Source organism: Colossoma macropomum, unplaced genomic scaffold (genome assembly GCF_904425465.1).
Source record: "Colossoma macropomum unplaced genomic scaffold, Colossoma_macropomum, whole genome shotgun sequence".
Lineage (NCBI taxonomy): Eukaryota > Metazoa > Chordata > Actinopteri > Characiformes > Serrasalmidae > Colossoma > Colossoma macropomum.
The window spans coordinates 22,558,432-22,576,904 of record NW_023494800.1 but is presented as its reverse complement, the minus strand read 5'-3'; the positions used below and the strand labels follow the sequence as shown (position 1 = coordinate 22,576,904).

At 39.2% G+C, this 18,473-nt stretch overlaps 1 protein-coding gene across 1 annotated transcript; it reads right to left on the bottom strand.

The window, feature by feature from the left end:
* Positions 1-147: 147 nt before the first annotated feature.
* Positions 148-17,120, bottom strand: rskrb (ribosomal protein S6 kinase related b). The gene is made up of 12 exons (XM_036588727.1): positions 16,827-17,120; positions 14,380-14,631; positions 13,166-13,249; positions 12,955-13,023; positions 12,511-12,580; positions 5,451-5,558; positions 4,603-4,643; positions 4,462-4,489; positions 3,907-3,996; positions 3,571-3,659; positions 2,563-2,673; positions 148-2,387 (listed from the first exon to the last, which is right to left on the bottom strand). Exons 1-12 carry the CDS (start codon positions 16,854-16,856, stop codon positions 2,052-2,054), a joined length of 1,308 nt encoding a protein of 435 aa, XP_036444620.1. The 5' UTR covers positions 16,857-17,120; the 3' UTR covers positions 148-2,051.
* Positions 17,121-18,473: the final 1,353 nt, after the last annotated feature.

The window sequence follows — 18,473 nt, the reverse complement described above, 5'->3', positions numbered from 1 at the left end:
TGCTTTGTATTTGTACATTATATTGAGTATAGCCAGCATGTTTGTGGTACAGAGACACGCCATTGAAGGAGACAGAGAGAAAAACAGAGAATGCTGAGTCATGAAGGAGTCATCAAGTAAAAAGTCAAGTTAAATAATTTGGTACAATCTTTTTTTTATTAAATCACCTGTATTTGAATACCAAGCAACAAGTCACACATTAATTATAGTTGTTCAGTCGCTTTTAACTGTGATAAAAGTACTCAAATGGACACAAAGCACATGAAACAACTTATCATCATCTTGACATCATCTTTCCCTATATTCTGAATAAAGTACATTTTATGATTTACAATACAAGAAAGGATGAAAGGTGTGAGGCATTCAGGGCAAACAGTAAGGACTGTCATCTCAGACAAAATGCAGACATTAAGGGAGAATTGTGCATAGATGCAAAGAGGCTCAGTTATCTGAAACAGCAAATCATTATAAACATACTCAAATAGTAAATGATTTTGTATTTGGGGTAGTGGTAACCCACTGGTCAGGAAAGTTTCTTTAAAAAAAATATATGGGCTTGATACCATCCTGATAACATCATGATACTCCATTAAGACCTTGAGCAAGGTGATTCGACCCCAACAGGCCGCGCCTGCAATAGGCAATGGAAGTTGCCTTGAATAAAAGCATCAGCTAAATGTACACCATTTAATATACGTTTGTTACATTACACTTTCTGTGCTCAATGTTTGACTCCTCCACATTTTACTAAAATAAAAAGATGCCTCTCATGCCACAACATACATTTGTAAACACATGTTAAAAGACAAAAGTGCATTAGGCAGAAGATCTGTGACAACACACAGTTTCAAATAGAATATCATGCAAAGGTGGAGGTATCCACTGGTGGCGCATTAGAATATTGAGGTTTGTAGTTTAGGATAATCACGTTAAGGATAACTCTTAAATGTGCTATTTACAACAGCCCTGAGAATTGTGAAAAACCTGTGGCTGGGGAATTTAGGAGCTCTTATGGCATAAAATAAACATCCAATCTGGCTTTTTGCTCAAAACAGAACAACAAAGGGACAAGAGCACTCTGCAAAAATTCTATGGTAAAGAACATACCACACGAAGGAACAGATGTACTTGTCTTAACAGGACGCATTCTCCTCCAAACTGCCATACAAGCCTAAAAGCACATTTTATGCACCATGATTGGAAAATTTGCGCATCTAGCAACAGCCAGTTTGTATGGAACTTTCTCAGCCTCTTAAAAACAGGTGTAGATTAGTGGTAGCATCTCAAAGACGTGTTGTTGGTAGACTTTCTTTAACAATGGCAGCAGTCATATTGACTAGACAGAGACACAGGCATAGAACAAGTGCTGAATGAATATTTGCCAACACGATAAAACTGTATCAACTCTCTGGGCTGAATATTCATACACCAGAAAATGTCTTCATGCAGCTTCAACATGTGCTGAAAAAAGTAATGCACTGAATTAAAAATGTTCAAATTTCCACATGAACAAAACATATTGCATCACCACAATTTTGTCTTTCAGTTTACATACTTTTGAGAATAACTGTATGCGTACCTTCTCAAGGATGTACGCTTATGTTACGTGGAAATACAAACAGACACATTTGAGTCAAATAAATTCAGTGCTTCACATTTTCAGTAACACCCGCAATCCATGTTACTGTTTCCCAAATTCTAGTGGGATTAGAATTACATCCTTACAGAATGTTTTGGTAGAACTTCACTTATTAACACTTCTATCATAGGTTATATAATAAGCTACAGCCTTAGTAAATCAAACATTAGTTTCATGTACATTGTGAGCTGCATCAAGGCACATTTAGTGCTACGGTTTCTCATGAACATAAATGTGACCCAGAGTATCTTGCGCAGTTCAAAGTTCAAAAACGACACCCTTTAAAATTCAACCCCAAAATTAGGTAGCAGGCCTGAGTATCTGTAAAAGCAAGACATGCAGTTTGATACATGAAATGTAAACAATTGTCCATGTGTCTCTCTGCAGACAGTTCTATTCAGTCAGCTTACTGCTACACAAACACTTCCTGCTGTGGAACACTGCCCTGAGATACATGGCCTTGGATGAGGGCCTCCACTAGTTCTATGTTAGCAAGAGTAGGGGACATCTCCTGGGCTGGACTGGAGGTTGAATCTACGAGGAAGTCGCAGTCAAAGTTGGAGAAGGGCTCCAGGGTGAGACCTCGGCGGGCTTTGGCAGGGCGGTCAGGCCGCTTTTTCAGCTCCAGGATGAGCTCCATGGGTGTCTTCTGCAGCAGCTGCGAGTCGAAGGGTGTGCCGCGGAAAAAGGTCTGTCGCTTGAAGCGCTCCAGCGTTCGCAGACGACGGGTTGGGGTCTTGCACAGAAGCTGGGGAGGGTGTCAAAGAAGATAAATATGACTTCATATTTTGTCCAAAATAAAATTCTCAGAAACAGTTTAAGGACTTTCTTAGAGACTCTACAGCAAGTTCATATAACTCGTCTTCTATGAACTTAAGTATTGTGTGGACGGCTGAACCTCCAGGAAAGAGTTCGTGCCTCACCTCAGTGAGCAAAAGAGCAAATGGAGGAGAGAAACTTCTGGGCATCTCATAGGGAAAGCAGCGCACCTTCCTCAGCATACTGCAATGATCCAGCTCAGGAGGCACAGGGAACTGAGACAGGAAAAGACAATGCAGTGAGATATTTCATCTCTAAGGTCAAGGATCACAAGTACACACTTTTGAAATTAGCTAATAAGGTCTAATACTACTTGGTATGAGACTGTCTAACACTTGAAACAGATGCAAAAAAGTGGCTATTTTTGTCGTTTGAACTACTCATCTGCTGTAATCACGTTATTTCTCAACAATGTTGTTGGGTTTATCTGAAATGTAAAGAAGCTGATCTAACAAAACAAACTTTGTAGATTTTTATTTTGTTTTTGTCACAAATGATCGTTTTAAAACAAGAAAATGCATGAACATGAATACTCTTCAAACATCAGTCACACTTTATCGTTACCTTGATAAAACAAATCAATAATAGGAAGTGTTTACTAATCCAAACTGTGTTACTGGCATCTGGGCATCAAACAATATAGGAATCCTTTGTCCATTTTTATAGATAACAGTATATTACACTGTGTCAGAAACCACAAAAGAAAGTCTACTTAAGATTATTTAACAACCTAACAATGTAAGAGGCAAAAATGTGATGATTCGGGCATGCAGTTTGCATGATGCTAAGTGGTGGGGTATACTTATTAGCTATGTTAGCCTTGTAGCTCCAGCACAAAACTAAAGAAGCTATCTTTATACCACAAACATGTCTTGGCCGACTTACATTGGGCATAAAGGGGAAACTGTGTACATTAGACATTTGTGGCTGAACCATTGCTTTAAACTCATAGTCTAGATTGAAATATATTGTTCCAGAAGAAATGAGAAATATGCAGAAATATAAAATATGAAAGCTCAGATATTCTCTTGTACTCAAGCATCACTGGTTATAAATAACAACGACTGCACAATGATGCAGTCACATGGCAGTGACATGCTTTATGACCTCACCTTGCCAGTGGCCAATGCAAAGAGCAGTATGCCGAGAGACCACCAATCAGCAGCATGACCGTATGGGCCCCCGCTGAGCACTTCAGGAGCTATAAGGGAACAGGATGCTCTTGCAAGACTATAGAAAACACCCTGGATTTTAACTTAACTGTGCAGTTTACTACATACCCGTCACGACTTCATTATAATGTCTATGAGCAGACCTATGTGTGTTCATTAAAATGATTCACAATGATACAATAAGCATACATACTGCACATACATTCATGCTTACATTCCTGCATGTATGAATGGTTGTTTTGTCTGTATTTCATCCGTCTCTCCTAATATAATTACCCATGTACTGAATAGTGCCACAGATGGTGAATGCCCTCCCTCCTCGCTCGAGCCGTCGCGACAGACCAAAATCAGCCAGCCGTAAGTGACCTGCAACACATCCACATACAGACATTAAATCATTACAATAGTCTGGCCCATTAACAGACAATTAGTGTGGTATTATGTCCACTGTGCTAGCCTGTGCTACTGTGTGATTTGACTAGCACTCATAAAGGGACGTCAAGGTCATTTCATAATTTTCTTGAAATTAATATTTTCTTGATGCTCTTAAAAAGATTTACACCTATTGTGTATAATTTCATATAAAAATACAAAAAGAATAAAAATCTTTAATAAAGATGGTTTTGATATTTTTTCATATTTTGAAAACAGCATCTTTTTAAAAACCATCTTTATTTCCAGGACTATTTAAACTGCCATCACTACATATTAGAACATGGATATCTGTCTTGTAAACAGTCTGGATTCTGGAATGTTCTATGCTGGCAGAAAGGAAAGGCTAGTCTGTATCACCCTCTAGTGGATGCAGCGCAAGTTACAGCCTGCTCTTACCTTGATCTGTTAAGAGGATATTCTCCATCTAGGACAGAAATGAAAAATGAAAAACGTCTTGATTTGCAGACATCTGACTGCATGTCGCTTCATCTGACCACCCATTTATCAACATGGTAAAACACATAGTAAAGTATTTACCTTTACATCACGGTGGATGATCCCAAAATCATGAAGAAACCCTGCAATTTGGAGAATTTTAGATTTTTGCCTACAGCATTTCACTGTAACTCAAGTAAAACAAAATATTATATGACATTATATATTATATATTGTACATATGTTTACAGATACTGTGGATATCCAATTATTCAAATACTAATATTATTCTAAAACATTTTACACTGTGTAGCTTTTGAGATATCAGAAATGCCTACAATTAGTTGTCCCTCGGTTAAGATTCCCTTCAGGAACTGACTGCATAGTAACATTGACTGCATAGTAACACAGACTGCATAGTAACACAGACTGCATAGTAAGTCGCATTATGTAACACAAAATCACTTTTTATTTTGATTTGTCTGATGCTTGTATGAAAATATGAAATGAAAAAGATCTCAATGGTGGTTGATCCACCAAAACATATTTGTTCTTCTTCTCTTCTCTGGAGAAGCTCTTGTATATGGTTCTTTAAAGAACCATTTAAAAATGGTTCTACATAGCATCAAAAATGTTTTCACATTTTTACGAGTCAAAGTAACGAATGCTTTTTTGGTATTATATAGAACCCTTTTTGCTGAGAGAGTGCATTAGAATCTCCGCCCAAAAATGAGTGTCTTGGCATGGTTTGAGGCAAATATGTGATGATTTATTTATGCAGTTTAAAGCAATAACCAAACAAGTCTTAGCTTATTCCCTACATTTGGGATCAACTATGTACATTTGATTTTTAGCCACTAGCAGATGTTCAGTATGTTTATCTTTGCAACCAGTCCACCTACCACCACTTACACTGAGGTATTTAAAGTGAGTTTACATTCAGGACTCACCCAAAGCAGAGCCGAGCTCCGCGGCAAATACCTTCACTGCACCTTCCCCAAACTGACCGATCATCACCCAGTAGGTGTATAAATCTCCTGTACTGCAGTAGTCACACACTAGAAAGGGAATAAGCAGAGTGTTAGGAAAACATGCAGTCAAACAAACCCACAGCGACACAACAGAAAGTCAAGTGGACAAGCAGAGACAAAATACAGACAGAAAAACAGACACAGATATACACACAGACAAATACTAGGGCTGGCCCTGAATAGTTCAAATACTCGAGTACTCATTTATTACGGTGGTATTTAATTCTTCATTCAGGATTTGAAAGCTTTGTCTTTTTTAAGCCACAACAGTTGTAGCCTAAATACATTTAATCTGCAGCAGCCTTCAGATAGAACAGTGTTTGTTAATGTATGAGAAATGTTGACAATACATACGTTATAGCTGGTTTAGTTTCGAATACATCATAAATGAATTCCAGGCATCTACATCACCTCACCTCAGAGCGCAACAAACTGCACATCTCAGCCTTCAAAGCTAATAGAGCAGAGGCTGTGCGTGTGAGAGCACCTTCAATCATCTGACAATAAGAAAAATACTCAACACACAATGTGTGATTAAAAGCTAGTATACTGTGAAGGCATGACATCTTTGATGAATCATCTTACAGTGCGGTGAAAAAGTATTTGCCCCCTTCCCAATTTCTTCTATTTTTGTGTATTTGTCACACTTGAATGTTTCGGATCATCAAACTACTTTTGATATTAGACAAAGATAAAGTAAACACAAAATGCAGTTTTTAAATGATGATTTCATTTGTTGAAAATGAAAATGGAAAAATGCTGTTCAGCCATACCTGGCTCTATGTGGAACAGTAATTAGCCGCTAAATCTAAAAAAGGCCCTTAGCTACTAAATCAACTAGTTAACCAAATTCAATTGACTACTGGGTTCAACTTCAATTTGAATCTAAAAATCCCTTAAATACAATGTGTCTGGCAATATGAATCAGGCTATAAGGTCTCAAAATGCAGCACATAATGCCACGTTTTAAAGAGATTTTAAAGAGATTTCAAAGTCATTGAAGTCTCCCAGACTGGAAAAGGTTACAAAGCCATTGCTAAAGCTCTTGGATTCCAGTGAACCACAGCAAGAGCCATTATCCACAAATGGAGAAAACTTGGAACAATGGAGAACCTCCCCATGAGTGGCCAGCCTACCAAAATCTTACCCAGAGTGCATCGACCACTCATCTAGGAGGTCAGACTAACATCTGAACTACAGGCCTCACTTGCCTCAGTTAAGAACATAGTGTACATGATTCCACAATAATTAAGACACTGGGCAAAAATGGCATCCATGGGGAATGGAGGCGCAAATCACTGCTGACCGAAAGGAACACAAAGCCTCGTCTTGCATTTGCCAAAAAACATCTAGATGACCCCCAAGACTTTTGGAATAATGTTCTGTGGACTGATGAGTCAAAGGTGGAACTTTTTGGAAGACATTGGTCCTGTTACATCTGGCGTAAAGCTAACACAGCATTCTACCATAAGAACACATGACAGTTAAACATTGTGGTGGTAGTGTGATGGTCTAGGGCTGCTTTGCTTCAACAGTATCTGGATGACTTGTCATACTTGATGGAACCATGAATTTTGCTCTCTATCAGTAAATCTTGAAAGAGAATGTCCGCCTGTCACTTTGTGACCTAAAGCTTAAGTGCAGTTGGTTTATGCAGCAGGACAATGATCCGAAGCACACAAACAAATCCACCTCTAAATGACTCAAAAGAAACAAAATTAAGGTTGTGGAGTGGCCGGTGTCAAAGTCCTGACTTGAATCCCATTAAGATGTTGTGGCAAGAACTTAAACAGGCAGCTCATGCTCTAAAACCCTCCAATGTAGCTGAATTAAAACAATTCTGCAAAGAATTCCTGCACAGTGATTTCACGTTTGATTTCAGTTGTTACTGCCAACGGTGGCACAACCAGTTATTAGGCTTAGGCGGCAATTACTTTTTCACATGGGTGATATAGGTTTTGAATACATCTTTATCTTCAATAAATGGAATGATCATTTAAACGCTGCATTTTGTGTTTACTCGTGTTGTCTTTATCTCATGTTAAACTGATTTGACTGGATCTCTATAGAGTAAACCCTTCACTTGTGTGCAAGTGACAAAGTGTGACGGATCAGAAAGAGTCATGTTTTGATGAATCTAAGACATGTCTAGCGGAGCCAATGTGAACTGAAACACTGATTAAACTGGGTGGTTTTGAGTAGTACCAAGTACTCAATGACTCATTCTGAGTATACAAGCAGTATTTAAAGCCTGTAAAATGCTATTCTGGCCAGCCCTAACAAATACACAACCATATTCTAACTCAATCATCTACACAAACACATACATGCACAGAGGTCATGGCTGTTATGCTGGCAGAGCGCCAGACTCAAACCAACACATCTGTCCACAACATCTGTCTCAATCACAGATAAACACACACGATATGTATAGACCCACATACACACAAAAAAATCTGATTGAGGGAAAAAAAACAAAGTTAAATCTATGTTCCAGATAAACCCAGAACATCCTGTGTGATTAACTGAATCTAAAGGCACGCTGCCATGCAGCCGTATCAGCAGCTGACCCACAATAAATAAACACAGTCCTCTTCACACAGGTAGAGGTCATCTATTAGGGCTGTCCCCTCTAAGTCAACTAGTCAACTAAATCAGCCATTCCGACTAAATGCAATTTTTTATATCTTTCTGTAATTTTTTATGTTTACATTTACATTTAGATATTTTAGCAAATGGAAGTTTGGACCATGTTGCTAGCAAATCTCCATATACATTTACATTTCTGCATCATTTAGGAGTTAAAATGAAAACAAAGTCATTCAGAGTGGTTTGATGTAATATTCCCCAGTCTAGAGAAACTCACTGAGTCATTGTTCACAGTGGTGGTGATAGGAACCAAACATCTGAAGGGTTTAATACACAGAAAGTTATTATATGAAATGGTTATGGTTATAAAACGCTGCCTGAAGAATGACACAGTGTTTTACAATACATTCATATATGATTTTGGTTTAAAGCCCCCAAAGATTTCCAGATCTACCGCTATTTTGCTATTATCAACATTACAAAAACTCTGAAGACACTGGTGGTTTTGGATAGTGAATAAAATGGCTATATTTGAGTTTTAGACATCGGTGTGTTTCTTTGCAATGCACCTTTTTACATTAAACAACTCTGAATGTTTACATCGCCAAGATTTCATTATGTAGGAATTACCCTTTTACTGAATGTGTTACGAAGCCATGCTTCAAAAGTTGTTAAAATCGTTCTCAATAACATCCAGAGGTGAAACAAAAGCTTTCATTTAAGGAGCAACTAGTTTTAAGTTCTATAATACAAGGTCTTCCAATATGCTGTTTACTTAAACCTTTCTTTTCTTGGGGATGCTTAGTCGGGGACAGCCCTATTATCTACACAGCTGGGTGAAAATCAGAAGTCAAGGAGTCAACAAAAGTGCAACAGTCACAGCTTGGTCTCAACACTGTACCAGGGGAACAAATACCACAGTTGAAGGAAGAAAGAAAAACACACTCTGCTAATTCAGTGAAGGGAAAGAAGGACTGAGGTTTGAACAGGGATGTGATGTTGGTAGTGTTGTGTGGTACAGAGCAGGACTGGGGTCATATTAAACAGTGGCATTCCTTGCATTCTGCAGTTCTGACTTCTGGAGCTGCTTCAGGACAGGCGATATTATGATATGCTATCAATGATAATTTACATATCACTGTGTCTTTCTCTCATGGTTTGGTACTTTTAGAACAGTCTGCATACATTTTCTTCTGGTCTGGACACCTTGAAACCCACAACACTCTCGTCTACTCCCTGTAATAAATGCAGCTGATAGCATGTTACCTGGCTAGCAGTCGAGAGGCCTACAAAATAGAGATGAGCAACACAATATGTTGCAGCCCAACATTAACCAGCCCAATGTGGGTGAGAGCAGGACAACACATGCATGTAAGGGAATCCCACAGATGAAGAAATGATTACAATCAATAATAACTACAAAGGTGAATACATGAGAATAAACACTACTAAAGGCAAGTCTGACCTATGGCAGTCGTTTTCAGTCGTGAACACAGATGTAACTCAGAAACATCTTAACTCTGAAATCTTATCTGTTTAGTTACTAGGACAACTTCAGTTAGCACTGAATTTAGGTCAATAGCTATTACAGAACAACACTTTTTAAGTTCATAATCTTATTCTAACTCCAGATAAGAGAACAGTATTACATTAACATCTTAACTAGACAAAATTTCCTAAATTCTGTCTTAACTTTAAGAAAACCCCAGAGCTGACCTAACGTCTGTTTTAACTGCCAGTTTCTATAGTTTTGATAGCACTGTTAAAGCGTTCGTGACTTTAGTTTTGTTTTGACCTTTTTGACATCAGTGACAGCAGCTGTAACTTACATTTTTGACGTGTTTACTTTTCAGCTGCGTGCATATGGTCGGTTGCTAGATAACAGACATGACAGTTGATTGTCGACTTTGACAGTCCCAGCTATATAGGTCTGCAGGTGGGAGCAGGCAAGAAAAAAAATAATTATCCCACGCAAATACAAAACTTATTTGGACTGCATCTTGAGTTAAGGCAGATTGTTACCTCACATCAACAATAAACTCTCGCAGGCCATGCCTATTTCCACCACTGAGTCTGCTGTGCAGTAGGTGTGCATTCTGACTAGTTTTGAAAAGAGTTACTAAGAGTAGCTAAGAGTTACTGAATAGACATCCTATTAACCACAGGTAAGGAAGAAAAGAACTTCAAGCAAAACGGACGTATAGGGGTAGGCTTACACATTTAGCCAATGGGTCTGGTTTAAGAGGCAAAAAAAAATCAGCAGCAGGCAGAGGAAACAGGTTTGAAAACGTTGTTTTATTCAAAACAGGCAAAGGAAAATTGGTAGTTTTCATGTTGCCTCTTCAGCTAAAACTCCAGCTAAGTGGTACACGGGATGGTGATGAGAACTCATCTTCTGAACAAGATATTTTCACCAAAGTGGACAATGCCCCACATGATTGTTTGTCAGAGAAATATATTTTCACTGTTTCTGGACCCAGTGCTGTCGCCTCACAGCAACAAGGGCCTGGGTTCGATTCCCAGCCGGGCGACCAGAGTCCTTTCTGTGTGGAGTTTGCATGTTCTCCCCGTGTCGGCGTGGGTTTCCTCTGGGTACTCCGGTTTCCTCCCACAGTCTAAAGACATGCAGTCAGGCCAATTGGAAATGCTGAATTGCCCCTAGGTGTGAGTGTGTGTGTGATTGAATATGTCTGTCTGTCTGCCCTGCAATGGACTGGCGACCTGTCCAGGGTGTATCCTGCCTTCTGCCCAATGACAGCTGGGATAGGCTCCAGCACCCCACCGCGACCCAGAAGGATAGGCGGTTTAGATGATGTATGTATGTATGTATGTTTCTGGACCCAACATCAGCTAGAGCCTAGTCTAGTAAGAAATACAGCTGTACTACCTGCCTTCTCTACCTTTTCAGTCATGTCTCTAACTACACACACTCTGCATTGGCTCACGTTCAGGCATTTTTCATTGCACAGTGTTTCACTGAATTGTTCTCCATTTTACTGTAATAAAACAGAACGAGTACCCAAATAGTGACTGCCGTATTCGAACACTGACACCTCGAATGGTTAAGGGATTTAACATTTTTGCTATATTGCCAGCCCTTACTTCAACACCAGGATTAGCAGCCACTGCCCTAACTGCACTGTGCCTTTTCCAAATCACTCTGCATGGTCTATGTGGTGGTGCAGTATAGAACTAATCTGTGGCTCTGAGCATGTTCTAATGAGATACCCTTAATTCTCCTGGTAATACAGGTAGAAATAGACACAGTAGGTTTGGCCTGTTTTCTACTCAGACAGCATGTACTCACTCGGAGTACAAAACAGCAAGTCTGGTTCCAGAGAAAATCGCACCATGGACAGTCATGATATACTGATAATCTACTTAAGTGCCTTTTAGCCTCTTGGCAGGTATAGACTGTGCAGCCCTGTTATCTTTTTGGCTTTCCTTCAAGTAAGTGCTAGAAAGTGCCTAGTAAAAAAAAGGTACATCCTGTGCCCTAGTCTAGAGTCCTGAGTCTCTCCAGAAGGCTGATTTGTCAACTTGATGACAAAAAATTAAGTTAACAAGCTTTTTGTTTATTGTCTGTAACTACTGAAGTACAAGCCTAAAGTGGTCAAATTGGCTTTGATTTCTAGCTGTCGATACTTAGTAGCTCCCAACTGATGACACAAACACAAAAAAACATTACTCACTGCTAACTACTCCCCTCTATATGTGACGTGGCATCAAAGTTAAAACTTTTGTTGTTTTAATGTCTCAATAAATGCATTTCTACTTTCTGTAACATTCATTCGCCTCCACCCAACTGATAAAACGCACCAACACACATTCTGATTGTTGTGACATAAACACAACTAACAACTGTGGCGATCAGCTCAAATAACTGCAGTTAGGCGATTATGTAGTAACTGTGACGTGCCTAGTTCTCTGAGCTCATTCTCTTTTCTGAAGTAAAGTGAAAGGTGCTTCATGTGATTGTTTAGAGAAAAATCAAATGTACACAATCTTCCTCACCCCAAAGGTAGTCGATTAGATAAGCTGGCTGTTTGGTGTCATAAGTTTGCTTCTTTAGTTCTGCACTGGAGCTGCGAGGCTTGCTTGCTTATATGGTTTCTTGCTTATATGGTTTCTAAAGAAGCACACGTCAGACACCAAACATGTTTTGAATGATCAACTATATTTCTGCTAAGGGAAAATAATTTTTTTCACCGAAGTATTTCTTTAAAGTAGAACGATTTACAAGGATAAGGGAAGAGCCTGAACACATGAAAGAAGAGGGTTTGTGGTAGCTAGGGAAACAGTGATTAGGTGTGAGGAAAGGTGGACATTCTGGTAGGAAAAGCAGGAGGAAAGCTGGGCCGAGGTGGGGGGTGGGGTCTGAGTCACTCACTAATGTAGAGATGACGCTGGGTCTGCCAGCAGTCCTGCAGATCATGGACGAAAGGGTGGCGGACCTGACGCTGCAAGGCAACAGTCAAACAACAACAACGGCACAGACTAACTGAGTCATTGAACCACTGCAGGTCCACAATTCTGCCTTTTTATGGACAGGGGTCAATATGGGCAAGGATACAAAGATGGAGGTTTACATTCACCCTCCCTATAGTTTTACCTCGTGAACAAGTAAAATCCAGCACTTCCCTGATGCACAGTATAGATCCTACACTTGAACTGTCCTTCAGCTGTTTCAACTCGATCCTTTCACTAAGAACTGGATTCCAAATGCTACTTAAACAACTGTGCCATTTTGAAATTGTGGACTATACAAAAGACATTAGACATTCATGGAGCCAAAAGCACAAGAGAAGGCCAGTACGGATCTGCCTGAACTCACCTGGACTATCACTTCTTCTTTAGACTGGTCCAGCACACCAAGCCGGAGGATCTCAGACTTTGGGATAACCTGAGTAACCAAGAACTTGTAAAGCTTACTGTGATGATCAGACTACAGTTTACCCACAGAAGTGATACAGAGCTGCAGGCTTACATATTTTGTACATATGTTTTATTTTGACATTATGAAATGGTAAGAGTATTGCATTTACCTTAACTGCGTAAGTCTTTTCTTTTGATTTATCTTTCACCTTTAAGATGGGGCCAAAGGATCCTTTGGCTATGTAACCCAGGACCTGGGGGTATAAAACACAGAGCATTTTAGAAGAAGTGTTACAAAGACCACTGTAATACTTTACCATATTGAGACACATAACCAGGGGATTTCCCCAGTTGTCTGGGCCCTGTTTAAATACAGTCACTATGGGCCCCATTCCTAAATTTAAAACCGTACAACTATACAAAGCAAACTTTTTAATCCTCCATTCACGTAATGCTGTGTTTACATTATAGCTAAGCAAGACAATTTTCATTTTACCTCTCATTGATTTCTATTGAGACAGGTGGCAGTTATGCAGGGGGGATTAAACAAAAAAGCACATTTTTCTGGTTGGGAGCGTCACATTGTGTGTCACGTCCATATTCAAACTACACCCTGAAATCAAAGCTGAACAGTTAAACTTGCTTGTATTTTAGTGACACACCCACAAAGCGACCAATAGTCGACAAGGTAAGTGTTCTGCTTCACTGCAATGTAAATGCAGCATAGGAGCTCTGGGTAGTTAGTTCCACTATTCCCCCAGTTGCAAAGCCCCTGCATGCAACCACCAACTCCTTAAACTGCAGGCTTCCTATTCAGTTATTAAATATAAGATTTATTATTAGAGACGTTACAAACACAAAGACAGTTCACTGGCTGAAAACTGAACAGGAAAATTTGTAGCGCTCAACATGGCGTCTGTTTATGGGGAAAGCCCTGCCTTTCAATAAAAGAGCCAATCAGCTTGCTGGTAAAGCCGCAAGTGAGTGTGGTGGAGATATGCAAACAAGCACTAGCCAGAATAAGTTACATGTTTTGTGCATTATTTGAGCCAAATGCTGCATACTATTTATGCAGTTTCTGTCAGATTTTACCATTTATTTCAAATAACCTTTTGTAATGTGAATGTGGCTTTTAGTTTTTCCCCCAGTTAAAGACAAAAGAGTTTGGGCTTGAATGAGTGGAAATAACTGCGTTGCCAAGATGGCCACTGAGCTGACAGACCTCCCTACTTTGTTATTATTCAGTAACTGCAACAAATTATTCAATAACTGCAATGCCAATTATATGTAAGTTATGTAGTTATGAGAATTAACTTTATGTTTGGGTTTCTGAACTTTTTGACTCAGTTATAATATCAAGCGATCCACTGCAAAAGTGGCCTACCTGAAAGTGCTCATGTCCAGGGACGGTGCGGTGGGGGAACTCAGGCAGAAACATTGTGATGAAGCCGGGGAGACTCCACTCCATGCGGAGTTTCTCTGGGCCGGGCATGGAGGACAGCAGGTGCTCTGGAATACGCGCCCCCTTGTCCTGAATCATCCGCCGGGATGCACCAAGTTGGCACAGCGGCGGGGGGAGAGAGATGCCCATACTGGAGAGAAAGCCGCGCCAACCGGATAAATAGCGGCTCTCCTGCTGTAACACACAGGGATCACGAAATTCAGAGTGATTAAACACGAGGCGTGTAACAATTAAGAAAATTAAAATTCAATGGTACACAATATGAGTGGTGTCTCTACTTGATACATTTTTCGGTACTCGACTGAAAATGTGCCTTATGCTGCTTTTCATTCTACAATGTTGTATATCCATTTCTAACAGTTTTGGATATAATGAGTTTTTAATAGAATAATAACTGATGTATAATGCAAGAGATATTTTATTTCTCTAATGAATGTTGTATGAATCATAACAGAGCAGTAATAAGTCTTGAATGTGTAAAGTGTGTTTTAACAACATATAAATAACACAATATTTGAAACAAAAGTTGTGCTTTATAGTGCCTCAGTCTCGTGCCACCATCTAGCCACCAGCTAATATGTGAGCCCCAAGCTAACGTGCTAATCATGATGCAACAATACAATACAATATGATCACTGCCATACAATGCAATTCACTTCTATACTCTGTAATAACACATTAGTATTAAATTCATTAACTAACCAGTGTTTCAATGAGGAGAAATAATTATTCTAGAAAAGTTCACATCAGCCTAAATGAAGGTTCATTGGATGATGACGAGCTGTGTGTGACCTAAAAAGGTCCTTTGGCATTCTTTAGCACCGCTTGCAGCGACACTGCTCGAATTTTTAATAATTAAACCAGTCGGTGTGTCACTGTGACACGTCATATACATATAGGGTGTATTTAGACAGCAAGTCAGATCTGATCCCATCTGTACTTTCCATGTGTGTTTGATATTTTCCGCTCTGTCAAAACAACAAACTGTCATTCACTCCTACTGTAGCAGAATAAGGAATAACATTAAATATATTAATACTTCAATACAGCCATGGCGAAGAGTGAAATTCTTGTATGTAGAAAAACTTGACAGATCCCAAAGCAGAAGCAAAAGAGTGAAGCTTTCTAAGAACAGGATTTTATTTGTTTGTTTGTTTTAATTATTTACTTGTTTATTTGCTGGAGGTGCATTTTAAACTATTCAATGATTCTTTAATAAAGGCAAGGGTTATACAGACTCTTGCCACAAAAGGTTATTTGGGTCATGTCACAAACAAAGCACTTTTGGTTTCCTAAAGAACCATGCATGCAAAAGAAATCTAATAGTGTGAGGAACCTTTTAAAGGTTTAAAGAACCTTCACAAAACGTAAAGGTTCTTTGCCAATTTAAGGGTTCTTCCTGGATTCTTTACATTATGTAGAGCTTCTTTGTACTTTAAAAAGCTTATTCACATTCACACATCTCAGATATAAAAACAAAATAAACTTACAATGAAATGTTTTTAAGAGTGTATAGAACTTACACCTCATAGTACAACTTAAAGAACTCAAAGAACCATCGGAATGCTTGAATGGTTCTTGTCTATAATGGAAAACTTGTGTATATAAAGATTTCTTTTTTAAACAGTTCTGTGCACTCTTCAAAAAGATGGTTCTTCAGGGGCTCTTAAGTAAGGGAATGGTTCTACATAGAACCATTTCATGCTTAAACGATTCTTTGCATGGTCAAATGGTTCTTCAGACTGATTTTGTTGTATAGCAACAAAAAGGGTTTTGCTATTGTTACAATGTCAATCTTATAACAACAGAAGAACCTTTTTTGATGCTATACAGAACCATATGCAACACATTCTCCATCAATCTGAAGAACCATTTCACCAAAGAGCCATTTAAACATAAACTGGTTCTAAACAGAACCATTCTCTTTGCTCAAGAGCCCTTGACGAACCATCTTTTTAAAGAGTGTATAGCACGAAAAAGGCTTTTGTTACTGTTACAAGCCATAGAACTTTTGTTCGGTACTATAAAAAAACATTTAGAACCCATTTTAAACAAACAGCTCATTACTTGTGCAGTATGTGCATTCATTCTGTATTATTACAGCTAACCCTGCTAACCCAGCTTTAAACCTTAGAAAATCTTGAGCCTCTTTAGTTTTTTTTTCCAATATTCTTATAAAATACATGAATAAATAAACAAATGTCTCATGTGAGCCAGCAAAATGTCTGGCAAACTGTTCATTTGATCCCCATAAAAACTTAACAACCACCACACACACGCACACGTCTTTCTACATCACAGATGGACCCCTAAAAGGCTTAATAAAAGCACCTGTCCAAACTCCCCCCCGACTAACTCCCTGTACGCACCTTGCTGCTCTTGCTCCCATCGGCGCCCATCACATCACTTCGCGCGGAAAACTAGGTTCGTCATGTATTTCGTTCGTCCATGTTGTGCGCGGCTATAACATTAGCCCGCAGTTTCCCAGCCTCATAGAATTAGTTAATCTCTCAGACTCTGCTTTTCCATAACCACACGACAATCTGCCCGCAGAGCTGCGTGCAACGAAACCAGAAGAACGAAGTCACATCTAACTCCTCATGAGAATGACAGTGATGGCGACATAAACAAGATAATCTCTGTTAGCCTTGTTTTTTTTTACACCCACCCGCATTCAGACAAGCCCCGCCCTCCTGTGCAAGGATTGGCTGGTAGTTCAGACTCCCGAGTTTGTCCACCTATCGGTAGCTAATCCTATAGCAGTCAACCGCGCTAGAGGCGGGGTTTCCTGGATAGGGGTGGGAAACAAATGAACGGTCTCTGCCGTCGTCGACGTTCTGCCCACATCTGATTGGCTAGACTTGATCGACTGTCCAATGAAATCGCTCGCTTGTCTCCGAGCAACGCCTACGCACTTAAGAGCAGATGCAGCCTTTCGTTCTGAATAATTTACTTCATATTACTTCCATATGCATGTTTTAAAACGACTTGCCAACCGAGACTAAGTGAAAAATACATATGAATAAAACTGCAAAGACAATCGCTGCCGCTTCTACACTTCCTTTTAAAGTGCCCTTGTAAGCTGCTCGCAGTGTATTACAATATGTTAGATTTTAAGGAGTCCCGTGTCGGATTTGGTAGGACAGCTGACAAAAAATACCAAAACCTGCTGTAGCCTATATTTTAGAGAAAAGCAAACTATAATTTAGATCTTTGCAATATGACAATAAACATCGTTATTGTGATTAATTATGCCATAATACAATATGCTTTTCTGAACATAGTGTGATATAATCAGTAACACTAACCAACTGCACGTTTCATCATAAAGACTGTAGAATTAGTTGATTTAACTGGACAGTATCCAAATATTGAATAAAAATTATATAAAAAATATAAAAAAAAATATAAAAAATTTAATTTAAAATTTCTTGAAGTGGCACAATATTATATTTTTGCCATATCCCCAACCTCTTCTATAACTCTAAATATCTTAAACCCACAAGTTCATAATGAACACTGTGTGAATGCTGAAATGTCCACCATCAGTCATGATGCTGATGAAGTGAGATTGCGTAAGGCATGGCTCAGTAGATTGGATTATCTCAGTGGTATGGAGGATTTGACAGATGATATTTTACAATCTGGCTCAACCCCTTCATGTGCATAAGTGTGACTGTGGAAGCCTGAAATTCTGATAAAGTGCTCTCTACTCACTCAACCTGTAACATATAGGACACCTTCCAGATCAGTAAGAAGACTAGATGGGAATAGATCATACATATAAAACACACTCCAAGAAAACTGTTCAGTCTTTTTCTAAGACCAGCAGAGGGAAATCTTAAAGTCTAAGCATTGTTTATGAGGCTGGATTTTGAGTGTATTCTCAAAGGAAGCCTAATAGAGGCTGTTCATTTGGCTGAAATGAACAACCGCCATCCACTCAGGCAGTTTTCAGAGGGAGGAAGGACCCAGTCATGTCTGAATTAAATGTCTGCATAAGAAGCCGCCTGCTG